This window comes from Emys orbicularis, chromosome 3 (genome assembly GCF_028017835.1).
Source record: "Emys orbicularis isolate rEmyOrb1 chromosome 3, rEmyOrb1.hap1, whole genome shotgun sequence".
In the NCBI taxonomy this organism is placed as follows: Eukaryota; Metazoa; Chordata; order Testudines; family Emydidae; genus Emys; species Emys orbicularis.
Genome location: NC_088685.1, coordinates 140,846,288 through 140,865,481, shown reverse-complemented (window position 1 = coordinate 140,865,481; position 19,194 = coordinate 140,846,288). Strand labels below are relative to the sequence as shown.

At 40.8% G+C, this 19,194-nt stretch overlaps 1 protein-coding gene across 1 annotated transcript in view; it reads right to left on the bottom strand.

Moving 5' to 3' along the window:
* Window positions 1-19,194, bottom strand: part of FMN2 (formin 2) — a 230,875-nt gene that overhangs the window by 124,499 nt on the left and 87,182 nt on the right. Inside the window, exon 8 of the mRNA XM_065401668.1 lies at window positions 2,394-2,481. Within this exon, the coding sequence (XP_065257740.1) occupies window positions 2,394-2,481 (88 nt within the window). The remainder of the gene's footprint in view (window positions 1-2,393; window positions 2,482-19,194) is intronic.

The following is a 19,194-nucleotide window of genomic DNA, read 5'->3' as shown; positions in this document are numbered from 1 at the left end:
ATAGTCTCAGCTAGGGTGTATCAGCTGTAACTGGAACAACCTCACTGAGACCATAGAGACTAGAAGGGTTTTATCCTCACCTCCTGTTTCAGTCTCCTTGTTTCCCCAGGAGATTCAGTCTCCCAGTTAGGGTCCAGGTGAGATCAGCAGAAATTTGGAGCCTGCAGAGGTGCCTCGAGCACTCAGCCGACCTATGATGAACTTCCTTGTTCAGAGTTAGAAGAAATTGGCTCTTCAGTGTTGCCAACCCCAAACGTCCAAAAATCAGGCCCCAAACAATAGTGAAGTTTAAATAAATAACAAGCACCCAAAATGTATCATTTGCTTTCTGGCTTCTGAAACTTTAGGGTTCACTCTATTCACGTCTGCAAGATTTTCATTGTAATCATGTGGGCGGTAACCTCATTTAAAAAAAAATGGAAACTCAGATTTTCTCAATCATTTGACTCCAGAAGCTGAGGCTTTAAGAAAAACACTAAGTATCACAAGACTCTCAATATAATTGCAAAAGCTGGCAACACTGCATGATGTTGTTCTTTACCATTGTCATATAACTGGCAGATTGGCCTGCAGTTCTCAGGAGAGTGAAATCCAGGCCAAAACATAGGACATTTACAGACAGTTGGCTTCTGCTTCCATGTTCTCCAATGGCTGGCAGCAGGGGAAGCTGCTTGTAGGCCCAGTGTTGAGACAGCTGGTCCTGGGTCAAAGGAGGAGGAAGGGAAGTGTCCCCAGTAGCATTAGTACTAAGCACCCACACCCTGACTACCCAACATCAAAATCCAAGATCAGCAAACTGAGCGAGTCTGAGGGGGTGCATCTGCCCACACTGGAAAGTGCGCATGGGATGTCTGGAAAGGAAGAGGGCAGATATCTGTCTGTCCTGGGGAAATGCCCGAGTGCAAGTCAAATGGAAATAGGGAGAAGGCTGGTTTGGATTAATGAGAGGCATGCTTGATGTTGCAGCACATCCGCCTTGCTCGACCCAGTCGGTGCTCCTTTCCTGCCTCCAAAACTGCGTTAACCACCAAGCGACAGGTTCTTTACATTATTTTCCAAAAGCTTCCCTAATAGAAAAATGTTGCCTCTATTTCACAATTTCAGTCATATTTCAAACAACAAGTAAATAAGGACAATAGTGAACTGTGCTTTAGCAAAGATTTTTTGTTTTAAACTAACAGCTATTGAAGGGGGATATACAAAATAGTGTGTAACTTGTACGACAGATTATCCTATATACTTAACATTCTAATAGGATAAAGGTTAAGCATAATATTGTTTGACCCCTTCAACTACAGACATTCATGCCATGTTATTGTTAGTATTGCATGTTAAGCAAGCAAATTTTCAATGAACTCGTGTTGGCTTTACCACAGACACAGATGTTAGGCGGACTCCTTTGTTCATAAGGTTCTCATTATTAACTCAAACCAAGTTGAATATTTGACTGAAGGAAAGGACCATATCATTGTTTTCAGATTTCACTCAATGACTTAACTGAGCTACATCTGCCAGCTTTAGAAATACCAAGTATTTCTTGGCGCCAGTACTGGCGCCTTGTTCTATGACTACCATCCTAAACGTTTCAGCTTGAGGAAGTCTAGTAACCATAAAAACAATTTAATAAAAACTTAAATTGTGATTAAAAGTTACTCACTAGCTGACAGAACACAGTAAAATTTGTTCTAAATATGAATTATTCCACAAAATAATCTAAGCACAGCAAATGGAATTCATGTCTGTAAAGATGTAGGCTAGAAAGCTAGAAAAATGTTTTCATGATTTATTAAGTCTGCACTATACTTGAAACCATATTTATTTAATAGGTAGGCTAGCAGTTCACAGGACAGTTCAGTCTGCTTTAAATCTATTCAAAGGCCCTGGGAAGCATAAAGGACACACTGAATATAAATATAACTCCTCTTTTCTGCCATCCTAGTATAAATGTGACAAATATTACAATCTCACCAAAATATTGCTCTTTATAACATTCTTGAAGATAAAGCAACTAAGAAGTCTATATGTGATATTCTAATACTAAACATAGGCGCAATTTTACACAGCAAATAATTAAAATGGAAGTCACAATGTTTCAAGGTGTCTAGGTTTCCAATGATGCTAACAGAGTTGGAATCAACAATACATCTCTTCATATAGGCTGGAGCCAAAGACACTAGATTTCATATATCTGACAGAACCCAAGTGAAAGAACGTAAATTGCAAGGCTTTGCATGAACAGCCACATTAACTGGGCAACCCTGTATATAATGCATGGCAATTATGTAACACTAGTCAAACGGGTAGATACACACTGGCATCAAGTACCTTCTGGCTTTTAGAAAAAAAATATTTTTATTGAAACCCCTTACTTAATAAAAGTTTATTGTACTTACCGTGCTGGATGTCTTTCATATCTAAATGAAGACTGGACATTAGTATTCCAACTGCCTGAGATCTTTTGTTGCTTAATAACTTGACAACCTGGCCAAGAAAAGAAACATTTATTAACTTGCACTCAGCAGCCAGGATTTACAAAATATTTTGCATTGCTAGTTACGAATCCAAGAAATGCAAGGTACCTTGTACTGTACTTGTTTAATTGGATAAAACAGTTAGTAATGTGCTTTTATTCATGCTATGCAAAATGTACTTTTTCTGTGTAAGCCATGACAAGTGTAGACAGCCAGATAATCTGGGTGAAATCCTCGTCCTGTTGAATTCAATGTAAAAACTGCCATTGATTTCAATGAAGCTACAATTTCACCCTCCATTAGGATATGCATTCCATCTTCACACTGATGTTACTGTCTTATAAAACAGGCTGTCATATAAAAAGTTTCCAACTGTGTTTTGGAATGTATTTGGTTTCCAAAACCACACAATGATTTCCAGCTTCAATGTAAGCTAAAACTGTGAGAATGTCATATTTTATTTGAATGTTTGATGCAGTAGTGGCCAATATGAATGATATTTAAAAAGCAAAATAACCATGTACATATTGAGATGTTTTTTGATCACTTTTAGGGAACACAAAAGGTCTCAAAGTATGTTATGAAAGCTACAGCCAGCTACTCAAACAAGCAGTTTTGAGGTTCTGGAGTTAAAATTAGCTGCATACATATCCGTACATACCATGTGTTGGCTCTGTAAACACAAAAGCAACAATTAATTTACAGACTAGCTTCCAGATAGCTTTAAGCATAGTGGCCTCTTTCTTGCTTCTCATTCCAGTATTACAAAACACACAAAGAGTAGCTCCAGGAGAGATTCCTTATCAGGCAAATGATGTGGTCCTAGATAAAAGAGTTTTCTGTGTAAAGCAATTTGCTTCATAGTCTGAGAAGTATATGCCAATTACTTTTTGATTGAGACTACTTCTTTCTCACAGGCCATATAAGGGACACAAGACAGACTTTTCCTCTCTACAGGCCATTAAGTTTCAAGTGTTCTTGAAAAGCCAAATGTAATTAAAGCCAGTAAAAGTCCAATTTCCAGAAGCGACAGACTCTTTAACAACTATCAAAAACAGTTGATGGTGTTTATATTTTTAATTAAATTGGAGCATTCATAGAAAATAAATAAATCTTAATTCATTGTCATAGAAAGGTTTCAAGACAAAAACTGTAGTTGCAATTATGTTCCTAGTTTTTGAGGAGAAACAGACTGGCAGATCAAAGTTATAAAACATTAAAATAAGAACAGCTAATTGATAAATGACAGGTGGTTAAAAAAAATCAAACTATTCTAGTCAGCATTGCTGAGCAGTAAATAATGTTTAATACACAGAAAAAGAACAAAACCACATTTAATGTTGAACAATTAAAAAAAAAGAATTATGGACATTTTGAAGTCACTATTTAGGTTTTATTAGCTGGAGGATGCTGCCCAAATGGCCAAATCATCCATTCTCTCTTGGGAAAAGATTTCTCCCAACATTTGAAAGAGTGCAGCTGATGATGACTGAATTAATCTAGTGAAAAGTTGGTTTATATCTAGGCAAGTATAAAGGTACACAAGGTGTTTTCCATCAGACCACTACTAAGTCTGATTCCTTCAGGATTTCATACAAGTGAATATAGGTTTTTAGTTTGATGTATAAAGAGAGGCTAATGGGAAATACAAGAGCATGACTTAGAATGTAGTGGATAGTCTGGCTAGAATAAGGAAGCTAGAGGAACTCCCAGAGTCAGGCTTTTCCAGCCTAGCTTCTTACATTGTCTCATAAAAGTTAAAGTCTTCACTGTGTCAGCTTATATTTTGTCTTGCTTTCTCTACACCTCCCTTCTTCTAATTAGCCAGTGAAATGAAAATACTGTATCTTGCTGATAAACTGAAAAAGTAGCAAGCCAGAAACCAAATATGTTAACTTTTGCTTATGAATTTATACAAAAAAAACAACCCTAAACTCAAGATACAATTTGACAAAAAAATCATTAAGGAATCTCAAAACATAAAAATCAAATGGACTGAAAAAGCTACTGAACATGGATGTCAAATGCAGATTTCAGAATTAAAGGATAGCACTTGGACTCATAAGTAAGAAAAACAATTAGATTAATCTGGATCTTTCATCGAAGGAGCTCATAGTACTCTCTCTCTTTCAAACTAGAATGTCTAAATATCAGGTAAACCTCAACCTCTTAAGACAAATCTAGGCAGAGAAACAATCTGTAAGGGGTTTCTTGCAGTGGAGAGAAGCTATTAATTGTAACTAACAACATATTTAAGACCATCTATGTCTGTCTACAAAATAAAACAACTCTTTGTCATCAGGCTGTGGCTTCAATCTTTCCAGCCATTATATTGCCACTAATAGAAATCTTGGCATCATGAGGGAAGTAAGCAATTACACAGAGAAAAAGCATTATTATACTGTTGTCACTTATACGTCTCCAAAGACTGTGCAGTACTGGAAAAACCATGAAGCATTTTGCTATAGACTACAGCACTCTTTCTTCCAGGAGCAGGAAATCCCCTCCTATGTCAACTAATAAATCTTTAGAAGTTTCACTTTAAAAATTATACATATTAATAGAAATGAACTGAACTCTGGAGATGGGGTGGAACTGAAATATTTTCCACTGCTTTGAATCCCAAGAGTAGAGCATCCCACAGGAGTATAATTGTGACAGACTAAGCTTGCTGTGGTCAGCTACAGAGGAAAGAGGTCCTTCTTGTGTTTCGTTTGAACCAGAATCTGCAGAAGGCAAGATAATTGCCCCAAACAGGAAACTGAACTAATGAAAATGGAAGTGGAAATACTTTAGGGAGAAATAGTCTCAAAAAAACAAAAGGATAAAGCAATTGAAAGTAAACTAGTTAGGTCAAAGCTCCGGAACTTGTTATAGAGTGAACTAATGGAAGAGAGAACAATTACTGTTTATTAAGTATCATAACTTTTCACTGTAACCAAATAGGGAAAGACATTGCCTACGTATATGATGTGAACTAGGAATATATTGGACCTCTGGGACCAGAATTCTGAGTTATAAGAAGTGTATCCAAAGAAATATTGAAGTGAAGAGTAAGATCTATCATTTCTGGGCCTGCGAACAAAGTGTACAGAAAAGTGATTGAAAAGAAGGTTGTGACATAGTAATTGCCACTTTTTAGCTAGTTACATTTAAAAAGTAGGTTATTTCATTTTGATTTTTATATGCATCTTAACTTTAGTTTTAATTCAATCCACAGAAAATTGCATGAATACCGAAGTTTCCTGTTTCCTTTTTCTTTCAATGTTTCCTCCAATACAGTGGCTGTAATGATACAATACTAATTAACAAAACATGAATATTAGCATATGTGCCTAAAGCAATTCCCACAATTTAAAATAAAATCATTTGCTGAGCAGTCTAGGCCTACTGGCTACAGCAGAGGTGGGCAAACTATGGCCCGCGGGCCGGACCGTCCTGCCTCGCCCTTGAGCTCCCGGACGGGGAAGCTAGCCCCTAGCCCCTCCCCTGCTGTCCTCCCTCCCCCACAGCCTCAGCTTGCCATGCCACCAGTGCTCTGGGCGGTGGGGCTGCGAGTTCCTGACAGATAATGCAGGAGAGTTTTGCAAGAATTCTCACTTTCTGGTTCATATTTTAACTGTTAATATTAACCAAAAGTGTCCCATGGTTCTTGTTGGTAAGGAAAACTACTAATTAATTCTTAAACAAAAAATAAATCACACACATGCAACTCAACTGTACAAAACCTAGAATCTATTATAAGATTTGTACGGAATATGCAAAAACCTTAAGTTTCCAAACAAGAACTTGAAAGACCGGATCAAAGCAATAAAGCACTAATCAGCCTGTATCCCCTTCACTGGGCAGGAACTAAAGCCTTTTAGGGTCTACACTGCAATTAGACCTGTGGCTGGTGACTTGGGTCATGAGGCTCCAACCCAGGCCTGAACATCTACATCACACTTAAACAGCCCCTTAGCAAGAGCCCCATGAGCCCAAGCCAGCTGGCACAGGCCAGCCGCAAGTTTCTAATTACAGTGTAGACATACTTTATTATTAACAGTCTAAGGGTAACAAATTTCTGGTGGAAGTGTATAGGTCCCTACAAATAATACCAAATGGAATTGTACATGTTTCCTATAAAGACTCAAGATTTATCATCACATTTAGGGACTGAGGACATCCAGTGGCTTCTTTACAATAGAAAGGGGTTAAGGCAATCCAAAAAGTAAGGCTGGAGTAAAATACTGATCAGGAAGGACATCGGTGCTGGTAGCTTCACATTCTTGCTGCAACATTTTTAGCATAGGAAGCCAGTTCTATATCCAACAGCAGCCAATCAGGACAATTCCTTTGCTGTTAAGGAGTGGAAGCAAGGAGTAGTGTCACAGCTCCAGCATTCAATGAAATGCACTGGAGCTGGCTAAAGACTAACAGCCAATGACCATGCTCATTGACTCTGAAGATGCACTGGCTAAGTGAGTTGACTGAACTGTATGTAATCAACAGCTGTTATTTTGGGGCTGTTTTACTGCACTGGTCAAATGGGTTAGTTACTTACATACTTTTGGTGGCAATGAATCTGGGTCAGGAGAAGGGGCATTTGGAACAAGTTGAAGAAATTTGTGATGAGTCAGATGCCAACTTCTCTTAGATAGACTCCAGTCTATTCCAATCATAAAGAACGGCTACAACAGTGTATTGAAGCCTCCATGTCTTCTTTCACTTTTTTATACCCTCCCCACAGACTTGAGGATGACATTTTATTGTCACCATCACCAGGTTTCCTGGGAAATATTCAGAACCAATCTCTAGTTTGTATTGACGGTGTTAAGGTAAAGGGAAAAGGAGCTGTAGCATATGAGTGGCAATGCTGTGATATAGCAAGATCCCCAACATTTTCTACTAGTCTTAAAAAGTAGTGTGCGCGGCCCCAAGTGTTTAATACATATCTTCATGGCAAAGTGTTTAACAAAGCCACCCATATCACAGGGGGCCCACGTCACATGGGGGCCACTAGTACCTTCAGGAATGCTGACCAGACTGAAGTCTAAGGTTGGTTCTGGCTAGGCTCTGGCTTTGAACTCCATTCTCCCCCTTATATATATATATATGTATGTTTCTTGACTGGGACCTCCTATCCAATCAGCTCTGCTCCATTCGCCAATTCAAGATTCTCCTTTACATCAATACAAACTAGAAATTTCAAAACTCTCCTCACCATACACCTCTATAAAGATGCCATCCACCAGTTGTTGTCACATTGTATAAATTAGCACAATACCTTTAATGCAAACTGCTAGCCAGCCTTATATGCCTACTTCATAATGCTGCAACTTTTGTTTGAAAATTAGGTCCGGGCTAACTCTTTAGCTTATCTTTCATTCTTTCCCACCTTCCTCACTATTCAGCTTTCATAAGTCATAAGCTTTCAACCCTATGTATAAGAAATTGTTCATATTCTTTCACACAGTTTTACCATTAAAATAGCATAGATTTATATGTTGTTGGTTGAAACAAATACCACTCGTGTTATTATAGAGGTAATCCTCCAATAATAGATTGCTGCTCTAGTTAATGACTCTCTGTTATGACATTAGATGAAAAATTACTCAGATTGTTTAGATTCAGATACACAGTAATAAGTAAAATAAGCATCATGTTCTTCAACAGGAGACAGAACAATAGACTAAAATGTTCCTCTAATTAGAAGCAATCATGGATTCAAATTTTAAAACTGCAGAGGGAAATACATAGAAACGTTTCAACTCCCTGGTTTTAAAACAAAACACAGGGCTCCCCCACAAACCGCCAGACCTGAGCATCTCTGCCAGTTTAGCTCATCGTTATCCACAACAACTGGCTTTTTTCCCCTCATTATTTCTTGAGGACCACAGCTATGATTTTCAAAAAGGGGTGACTCGGGTTAGGCTCTCCAGTCCCTATTTAGGAAACTATAGGGGGATTTTAAAAGTTTCTAAGTGAGTTACGAGCATAATCCCATTGACTTTCATAAGGCACAACATAGTCTTTCATCAAACTTACACTTTGTAAAAATTTGGTATAAAACCCACAATTTTCAAACTTCTCATGCAATGCACTTACCAGGCCATCTGCACGTGTGGTTACCTAACTGGTACAAACAATCTTAGTCACTGTATACACAAATTAGGCATACATTTGCTCATTCATTTTGAATGCACCATTGCATGCCTCAATTTGTTAAAAATTATGCTCATTCTGAAGTTAGTTTATTACAAATTATCTCTGAACTTCAGGGAGATTGACAAAGGAAAGTGGAAAAGCAAAGGAGAGAAACTGCTATGATCTCAAATAAGAGATCTTAGATCCATTTAAAAACAGGAAATGTCTCACCTGACAGAGAGAAAAAGCTTTAGGGCCTTTCCTTTAAGTACAAGGTATGTGGTGACAGAAGAGAGTCTATAAAGATTGTGCCTTTTACTCAACTTATTCACTCCCTATGTGTCTTTCCAGTTATCACTGCTCAGTTTGGTTATTAAAACTCCTTTATGTTTTACTGAACTCAGCACTTGAGAGCTAAAATAGCTATAAAGAAAAATCTACATTTGATTCTGTTCTATTCATACTAAGCAAAATCACTTTTCTAATTTCACAGGATTTTGGAGTGTGAAGAACAAAATTTAATTAAATCAGAGATCATATGGCGCTCAGATATAAAAATCATGATTTGACATAAAATGAGCAAGTTTTATATAAATGTCATACATTTAACTGTGATTGTATGAAACCATCAAATACCATTGCACTAAACCTTCACGTTTTGGGGTGACAAAATTTTAAACCATTTGATAGGGAAATGAGTGTTGTGTGTGGGAAGAAATTGTAGCCATTTTATAATTTGACCTACTCTAAGTATCACTGAACTAAAAAGTTTAAACTCTATTATTTTTCTGGAAAAAAATCACTTATTACCATCACTGAAGCTCCTAATGTCCTCCTCAGCTATTGCAGCAGTAAAAATCGGGGTGAGAACCTCACCCCCACAGCTCCGGGAGCAGCCCGGCCCCGCTGTGATCCACCCCGGCCCCGCTGCGATCCGCCCGGCTGCCTCTGCCCGGCCTGGCCCCAAGTGCCCATCCCGGACCCCAAGCCTGCCCGCCGGGATGGGGGAGCCCAGATCCCCAGCCCGGGGCCCGCCTGCAAACAGCGTACCCTCCTGCACCCCAACTCCTTGCCCCCCGCCCCTCCAACCCTCTGCCCTGAGCCCCCTCCTGCCCCCAAACCCCCGCCCCCCAACCCCCTGCCCTGAGCCCCCTCCTGCACTCCGCACCCCTCCTGCACCCCAACCCCCTGCCCTGAGCCCCCTGCTGCACCCTGCACCCCAACCCCCTTCCAAGAGCCCCCTCATGCACCCCGCACTCCTCCTCTGCCCCAATCCCTTCCCTGGGTCCCTTCCTGCACACCGCACCCCCTCCCACACCCCAACCTTTATGATGTTTGCCTTTAAAAAAAAAAAATTCCCTGGGTGCACACCCTAATGAAATGTGCTGTGCATGCCTATGCCCCCACTCTGACCCTTTAAACTGCATAAAAGGGCCAGAGCAGCATAAATCCTCTTTAACAGCCCATGTGCCTAGGGAGGGAGGATTCTCCCGGAAGAAGGCAATGAGAAGACCACAAAAGACTGTGCTTTGAGGACTCCTTGGCAAGCAGTAGCATATGGGGTGGGGTGGGGTAGGAAGGAGCGTATCAGGAGTGGGACTTCAGCACTTAGAGTGGTAGAGATTCCAAGCAGCGTCAAAAAAGCTTCAAAAGGTCTCATTTTTATCCAATACGGAACAAGAATTCCCCCCCCAAACTTTTAGAAATATTTGTTGAATGGAATAACTATTTCCTGCCAAGCTCTAATTCTGGTCCAGGTTCTGAGGGGAGTGTGTTCTAGTGGGCACAGACTCTTCTCCCCCTATGCCCCCTAAGCTTGACCCCTTCTGCCCCTTCTTGGTTCCACATCCCATTCCCTGGTTCCACATCCCAGTCCCACTCTCCTCCACCCCCATGCCCACTGGTCTCAGTGCCCCCCTTGCTATCCCAGGGATCTGGCTTCTCACCCCTCTGCTTTTCAGTCAGGCTGTTTCCTCCTCCTCCGCCACGCTCCTTGGGTGCCAGCTGAAGGGGTCAGAGGACAAGAGAGAAAGTCTCCCTGCTCTCAGTGCCCATGCCTGATGCCACATTACTGAGAGAGAGAGAGAGAGAGAGAGAGACAGACTCCCTACAGCCCCCAGTGGTTATGGCCCTCACCTGGGACATGAGAAAGTCAGGTTCAATTAATATTTAATCATTTAGATAAAGTGGTGCCAGGAAAAGCAATTTCATGGAAAGTCTTGTTCAGCATCTATATTCCTGGGATGGAACATGCTTACTACAGATGCAATCTTTGGAACATTTAAACTACAAAATACAAAGTTGTACGGAGCATGTGAAAACAGATTTGTAGTGGCTCATAACTTGGCCAAATGTATGGAAAATTTCATAGGGACAGGCTACAAATGGGACATCCTTGACAGCAAGGTGACACTCTGCCAAATTTCAAAGTCTCTGCTCCAAAGCACAGAGGCACTAAAGTTTCTCAAGGAAAGAGTTTTATTTTTTTTTTTAACATGGCAATATTAATCCAAAATTATTCAGCCTGAGGCTGACACCTAGCATGGGGAATGTCTGTCTGAACCACTGGCAATGCTAAAAGCAAATGAAAACAGGGTTTTATAATGTAAAGAGCCAGGAAATCTTAATAACTGACACTAGCTTGGCCACCCATGGGGGGCTTTCTTTGAAGACAAATTCAGTGAAGCTTCACTGATTTACAACAGCTGAGAATCCTCATCCTACTACATTAATGAGGACAACAGACAACTCTCCGACACCTCCTACTATAGAGAACTCAAAGAACACTGCATACCACAATTTACTGAGGAATTAAAGGCTATCATCAAATCCTTCCCCAAAAAACTCCAAGCGAAATTCTACAAACTCATCCCCCAAAAACCCACCCCAAGGACCTTCTTCCTGCTTCCCAAGATACCCAAACAAGATAACCCAAGCAGACCTACCATACTGGTCACAGCACTCTTACTGAAGGAATATCTAGACCAGTGTTCTCCAACCTTTTTTTGCCCAAGATCATTTTTTGAATTTAAGGGCAACCCAGGATCTACCCTGTCCCTTCCCCAAGGCCCCACCCCTTCCCCAAAGCTCTGCCCCACTCACTCTATCCCCCCGCTCTCTGTCGCTCACTCTACCCCATCCTCACTCACTCACCTCAGGCAGCTCCCGGTTGGTGGCGCAGTGGGGCTAAGGCAGGCTCCCTGCCTGCCCTGGTCCCACTCAGGCACATCGGCACCTCCTCCCCATCACAAGCCGGGCCACCCTGCCAGCAAGTAATGCACCATATGGCGACGCTGCACCTGGAAGGGGCCAATGAGCCCCTGCAGCCCCTGGGGGGGCACATGGCTCCGCACACTGCCCCTCTCTGCAGACACTGCCCCCACAGCTCCCATTGGCCACAGCTCCCCATTCCCAGCCAATGGGAGCTGCGAGGGTGGTGCTTTCAGGCAGGAGCAGCACGTGGAGACCCCTCCCCACCCCGCAGGACCGCGGGGACATGCTGGCCGCTTCCGGGAGCGGTGTGGGGCCGCAGCAGGCAGCCCCACTGCACCGCTGCAGCCAGAGATTGCGATTTACTGGGAGAGTTTCCAGGATTGACCAGTCGATTGCGATCAACAGGTTGGTAATCACTGATCTAGACTCGCAGAAACCATCCTCAAAGCACTCACCACACAAAGGGCCAGCTTCCTCTACAAACTCCAGAACATTTACAACCTCCCTCAGAACACCATCCTTGCCACCATGGACGTCACTTCCCTGTATACGACCACCCCTCACAATGAAGGTATAGCTCCCTGCCTCATATATTTACAAGACAATGGAGAACCCTCAGATACCCATCCCAAATACATTACCAAACTCATCTATTTCATCCTCACCCATAACAATTTTACATTCAACAATAAGCATTGTCCAAATCATGGGAACAGCTATGGGTACTAGGATGGCTCCCCAATACTCCCACCTCTTCATGGGCCACCAAGAAGAATTTCTGGACCAAACCATCAAACCAGATGGTATACTGAAATATATTGATGATATTTTCATCCTCTGGCAACTCCCTCATAGATTTCCACCACAATTTCAGCCACCACCACCACTCCTTAAAACGCTTTCTGTAACACTCCCACACCAGCATCAACTTCCAGGACACCACAATGAGCTTCAACAGTGAAACCCTACTGATAACTATATACAAGAAACCCACAACTACCTTTATAGATCCAGTGACCACCCCAAACACACTAAGAAATATGCTATCGACAGCAAGGCAATATGATATATGCTCTGAGGAGAAAGTCCATAGAATGGACAATCCAAATACTGTGAGAAAACCTGCTTCAATTCAGAAATAAAACCCCAATCAACCACACATCCCTACTTGTCACCTACCATTCCACACTAGAACCCATATGGGTATAATTGAACAACTACAACCCATACTCAGTGGGAACCCCATCCTGAAATCTTTCCTGAACTCCCTCTTCTGGCCTTCAAATAATGTCCCATCTCTCCAAGCTCATCATCAGAAGCAAGCTCCTCACAGACTAGGGAACATCAACTCAAAGCGGCACCAGACCCTGCCAGACCAACAGATGCAAAACCTGCAGACATACCTACACTGCTACAATGATCAGCACCCCCTCACAACACACCTTTCAAGATCCATAGGTCCTACACATGCCTATCACAACATGTGTGAAACTCATCCAGTGCACTAAATGTCCAATGAAAACTATGTGGGTGAAACCGGACAATCACTGCGCTCTTGAATGAGCTCACAAAAAAATTATACGAGACAAAAACACCCTATCACCTGTGAGTGGACACTTTTCACAAAGCAATCACTCTATATCTGATCTATCAGTCCTCATCCTCAAAGGAAACCTGCACAACATTTTTTAAAAACGAGCCTGGGCGCTTAAATTCATAACTTTGCTAGATATTAAAAATCATGGACTGAATAGACACACTGGATTTATGGCTTGTTACAAAAATCTTAACCCACTAACCGCCCTCCCCACCAGCTGCTTTCTCCCCCACACTTCCTTTCCCCCTTATGACTAGAGAGGTGTTAATGGGCCACTTCACCAGGAATAATCCCTTGAAATATGTGTTAACTCTTTATGCTAAACAATCCGTTACATCTTGTATTTAGCCATGTCTCTCCCAGTTAGGACATGTCTACACTTACAACGCTGCAGCAGAGTAAGTTGCGTCCCACTGACACAGTGCTATGCACACTAGCGCTTATACCAGTGTAATTTATGTCACTCACGGGGGTGGACTCACACTTCTGACTGAAAAAAGTTTAACCAACAAAAGTGCAAGTGTAGATATAGCATTAGTTTCCCAGGCCTGAAGAAGAGCTCTGTGTAAGCTTGTCTTTCTCACCAACAGATGTTGGTCCAATACAAGATAGCCTGGGACTACCACAGCTACCACAACACTGCATGAAAGTTATTTGGACAGCTTTTTTCCAAAACTATTCCAAATGTAGCCAATGTTTTACATGTAGCAGATATAATCAACCCACAACTAAGCACGTATAAGCATCCTCATAGAAAAATAAATCAGTTTCCACAAATAAAATTTTTCTGCAAATAAGAACATTATTAGCACTGCTATTCAATGTACTGCATAAACACACAAATAACATGTATTTCAAAATCCAGATGGAAAAATGAAAAGGTATTTTCCATAGATCAATAGGGTACAAAACACATCTACTTTGTATAACAGATCACCATAAAAAACACTACAGAAACACTAATTGTAGAATCTTTACAAATGCCAATATCTATCAGAAAATCCACGTAAGTCAGAAACAGTTTAAAGGTGCTTCCTATAAAACACTCTTGTGGAATTATGGCTATGCCTTCTCACAATAATGGCTTCTTCTGCTGAGCACGGATGAACTTCATTATCCAAATGTTTACTATGGTATAATTTAAAAAGTATTAAAAATGAACTCGCATTCAAATTTACTGAGGATGTGCGCATAGAATAGGTTTTTAAAGTCTATCCATTTCAAATCTCTATTGGTTTAATATTTTATGAAACCTAAATGATAAGCTGTTTGCAGTGTTATTGTGGAAGAGCTGTGCAGCTTTTAAGCTTGTCTCTTTCACCAACAGAAGTTGGTCCAATAAAAGATATTACCTCACCTCCTTGTCTGTTTATCAACATTTTACATTTACATCTTCAGCAATTGCTACTTCTAATGCAGGCTTCTGTTGCCTCCTCTGCATAATAAGCAGCAGATTTAGCTATCAGTTTGATATTTCCAGAGACAGAAGTTCAACAAATCAACCTATCTATAATGGCATTTTCAGGTGGGGGAAGCTGGAGGGGCAGCAGCACCACATTAATCTGATAAATACAACAGAAGTAACACTTAAGGGGATACTTTTGTATCATGTTAAAATGGCAACACAAATTGTTGGTTCTAAATTGAAACACATTCTTAAGTTCAATCTTGTTAACTTCTGTGCGCAGGCAGCATGTTCTTTGGGAATCCTTTCAAAATGTTCAGGGACTACTTGAAGCATAATTGATAACAATATAAGAAAATTCTTGACATTGGAAGGAAAACAAATTCTGTCAGTCATTGAAAGCCACATCCACTAATGTTTAACCACAACTACTGTCTGTCTCTGTTTAACCACTATTTGTCTGCCACATAGAACTTAATAGCCATCATTTTTATTGTTTACAGAGGTTTGCATTGCCAAACCCCATAAAATGTAAACAAAGTAACATTTCACAGGGCAGGCATCAGGTATAATTTTGTACTCACTTCTCTTCATGCCGAGTTACTATATGTACATGGTTCCAATAATAACACCACCTGATTTTTTCAGTGTCAAAAGCAGCAAGAATCCACTTGGTTTTTCACATATTTAAGACCCTGACACCATGAAGCAATTGAATATGACATATTAAAAACCTGGAAGGTGAACACTGACTCACTTCACTATAAACACAAAAACATTGCACATAATGCAACCTTGCATATCTGTCAAAGAGTATATATTGTAGATTCTACAATTCATAACCAAAGTGTGACTGTTTTATTTTTATATAATTCTGATGTTGAAATATTGTATTTTGATCCCAACAAATACATTCTGTTAAGTCTGCAGCAAATGAAAAAAAATCATTGTTTGAAATGTACAACACGTTTATAGGACTATAGTGAAAATTAAGTTACTTATGATTAAGTGGAGTGCTCTAGTGGCTGAATCTTGAAGATGCTGAGCTCACTGAACTCCTGTTGACATGCAGCATCTTGCAGAATTGCTCAGGACCATTGCCAGGGTTCCTTCCTCTGAATTCTGGGGTACAGATGTGGGGACCCGCATGAAAGACCCCCTAAGCTTATTTTTACCAGCTTAGGTTAAAAACTTCCCCAAGGCACAAATTCCTTTCTAGCCTTAGTATTGCTGCCATCACCAAGTGATTTAAACAAACATTCAGGGAGGGCTACTTGGAGCCCTACCTTCCCCAAATATCCCCCCAAACCCCTACATCCCCTTTCCTGGGGAGGCTTGAGAATAATATCCTCACCAATTGGTACAGGTGAACACCAACCCAAACCCTTGGATCTTAAGAACAATGAAAAATCAATCAGGTTCTTAAAAGAAGAATTTTAATTAAATAAAAGGTAAAAGAATCACCTCTGTAAAATCAGTATGGTAAGTACTTTACAGAATAACAAAAGACAAAAAAAAAAAAAAAAAAAAAAAAAAAAAAAAAGAGCATTTCCCCTTTTGGCAAAACTTTAAAGTTACAAAAACAGGGATAAACCTCCCTCTTAGCACAGGGAAAATTCACAAGCTAAAACAAAAGTTAACCTAACACATTTATTTCCTATTACTTACTATTTCTGCAATACTAGATGCTTAGTTCAGATATGCTTAAGCAGATGTAATTTCCCTGTTCTGTTTCCTGGCTGGCTCCGAGAGACATAGACCGAAAACCTTCCCCCACAGATTTGAAAGTATCTTCTCCCCTTATTGGTCCTTTTGGTCAGGTGCCACCCAGGTTATCTGAGCTTCTTAACCCTTTACAGGTAAAAGAGGAATTAACCCTTTACAGGGTAAAGACGGATTTTATGCTACCCTTAGCTGTATGTTTATGACAACCATGAAGTCTCATGCCCCAAATATCTTGCGTCTTCACATCTTCACTTCAGGTCAGTGCTTTGCAGACCTCAGAATCATCAGGAGACATTGGCCCCTGAAGATGGGTGGCGGTGTGCGCGTTGTGGGAGGGCAGGTGACGGCATCATGTGTAATTGCACATGTAACTTGACATCAAGCTCATTAAAGATTTTTTTGGAAAGGCATATAGGAACTGAGAAAATAAAGGCTCATAAGCCACAGACTTCAAAGATGCAGGGAAGGCAAGTAAAAATCTATGAAGACAATGTATTTCTAGTTCTCCATTTACTTGTAAGTATTTAATTTTCACTCTTACTTAATTGCCTCCACAGATCCTCTTTCCTGGAGATTAATTCCAAATATATGATGATTAATTAGCAAATAATGGCATCTCATCTTGCTGCTAGCTGAAGTGGGGCAGCTGGTCTGGGGAACGTGTGTGCATGTGCAGGGAGTGCCTGTGGATAGAGCAGGAGTTATGATGGAGGGGTGAATGAGAATGTGGAGCAAACAGTGAGTCTAGTACCATATTCCTGGTACATTGGGCTTTATGCCCCCCCCCCCCGATATCTGAAATCAAACCTTCAGTTATCAACTATGAGTATAAAGAGCAGGCCATTTTAGTAGCATCTGTACAGAACATCCAAAGGAGAACATTTCTCCAAATACAACAAACTAGATGGACTTCCAGAAAGACCTAAGCTATCCAGTCTACCCAGGAAATAGCCACATGCTTACAATAAGTTTGTGGAGTAAAGCCCAGCAGAGTCATGGGGTCTGGAGAGGAGAACTGGAGATTTAGATAAAAATTAGACTTTCAGCAAGATATTCAGAAAAGATAATAAAAACTACCTTGCCTTTACAAAGACATTGGAAGGGGGGTAAGCCATAAAATCTTGAAGTTGACTCACACACACCTGACAGAGGCCACCATCACCAAGAAGGCCACTTTTAAATATAGATGTCATATGGACATCACATGATTGAAGGATCTGTAAGCCTACCAAGCTGCATTAGAGGGGTACAGTTACAAGAAGTCCTTAAAGAATCACTTTATAAGCAAATGCAGGTGAAAAAAAAAATTGCCAGCATGGCAAGTGGCGTTCTAAGATGGAGGGCACTCAACAAGAATGAGGAATCAGATCCTGCCTGCTAAACTGGGAAACGTGAGCTTTCACTATGGACTTCAGCAGAAATTGACAAAACTTCAAGCCACAAACCCAAGGATTCTGTTGTTAGGATGCCAGAATCCACCATATGATGCTGATTGCCATAGTATCAGAGTGCCTGTTGGCTAAATAAAGAGAAACTTTGTCTGTATGAACCAATCCTTCCTTCCTTCTTGGAGAAGATCCATGTGTCTGGCATAAAGAAGAGATTTTTCCGCCAGAGTTAGGAGATTTGAATGCCAGAACTAGTGAACCCAAGCAGGAGCCATAATGATTACACATGCTCTTCCCTTGCATCATCTTGCTAAGGTCCCTATGCAGAAGATAAACAAAGTTATACACAGGCATTCAAAATCAGAAGGCTTAACCCTGGATGAAAAAGAAAGGCTTTTGATAGATGCCCTTGACTTCTGCCTGATCAAACACAGAATTGTTCTTATTTGGCATTGCAGTAGGATTCAAGGTCAGTCTGTGATCTAACTAACCACCCCTGTATTGAACAGGTTGTGTACTACCAACTGCCAGAGAGACCACTGGGTGTAGCAATTGTCCACAAACCACCCACGCACACACACAAACACACACACAAAAGGATTTATGGCAGAAGGACCTTTCCAGTAAAATTTAAAAGCACAGCTAAGAAGTTTCACAGATTCTAAAACCAGAAGGAATCTTTATGATTATGTCATCTGAATTCCTACATAACACAGGACAAAGAATTCCTTATTATTTTAAAGATAGAAATTTTAATACAAAACCAACATCTACTCAGAGACTACTCAAATTGTCAACAGTAATTAAAAACAACCAAGGAAAGAGGAGCCTTGTGTCTCTTTATACCCTCTGTCTCCATGCCAGGCTGAACATGAGAAGTGGTACAGGGCCTCCTCTCCTAGTATGAATTCCTCTCAACAACTCTGAGGTATGGGGTGGGGAGAAGGAGACAGACTCCAAGTGTAGGGATCCATAGAGGCAATTCCATGAGGGGGTGAGTCTGGAATGCCAGAGAAACATGTGTAAAGATTATAGTTACTTTTCAAGCTGAACCAAAACAAATAAAATTAAATGTAGTGCTAAGAGCCCACTAAAATTATACCATAGCACCTGCATGCCCTAGCCCTGGACCAGGACTCTATTGTGTTAGGTGCTGTACAAACAGTGCAAAAATTGTCCCTGCCTCAAAGATCTTGCAATCAAAGTAATGAGATTGTCTGTGAGCATTAGTCACACAATATATAGCTCTCTCTCCTTTACAACAGCAAC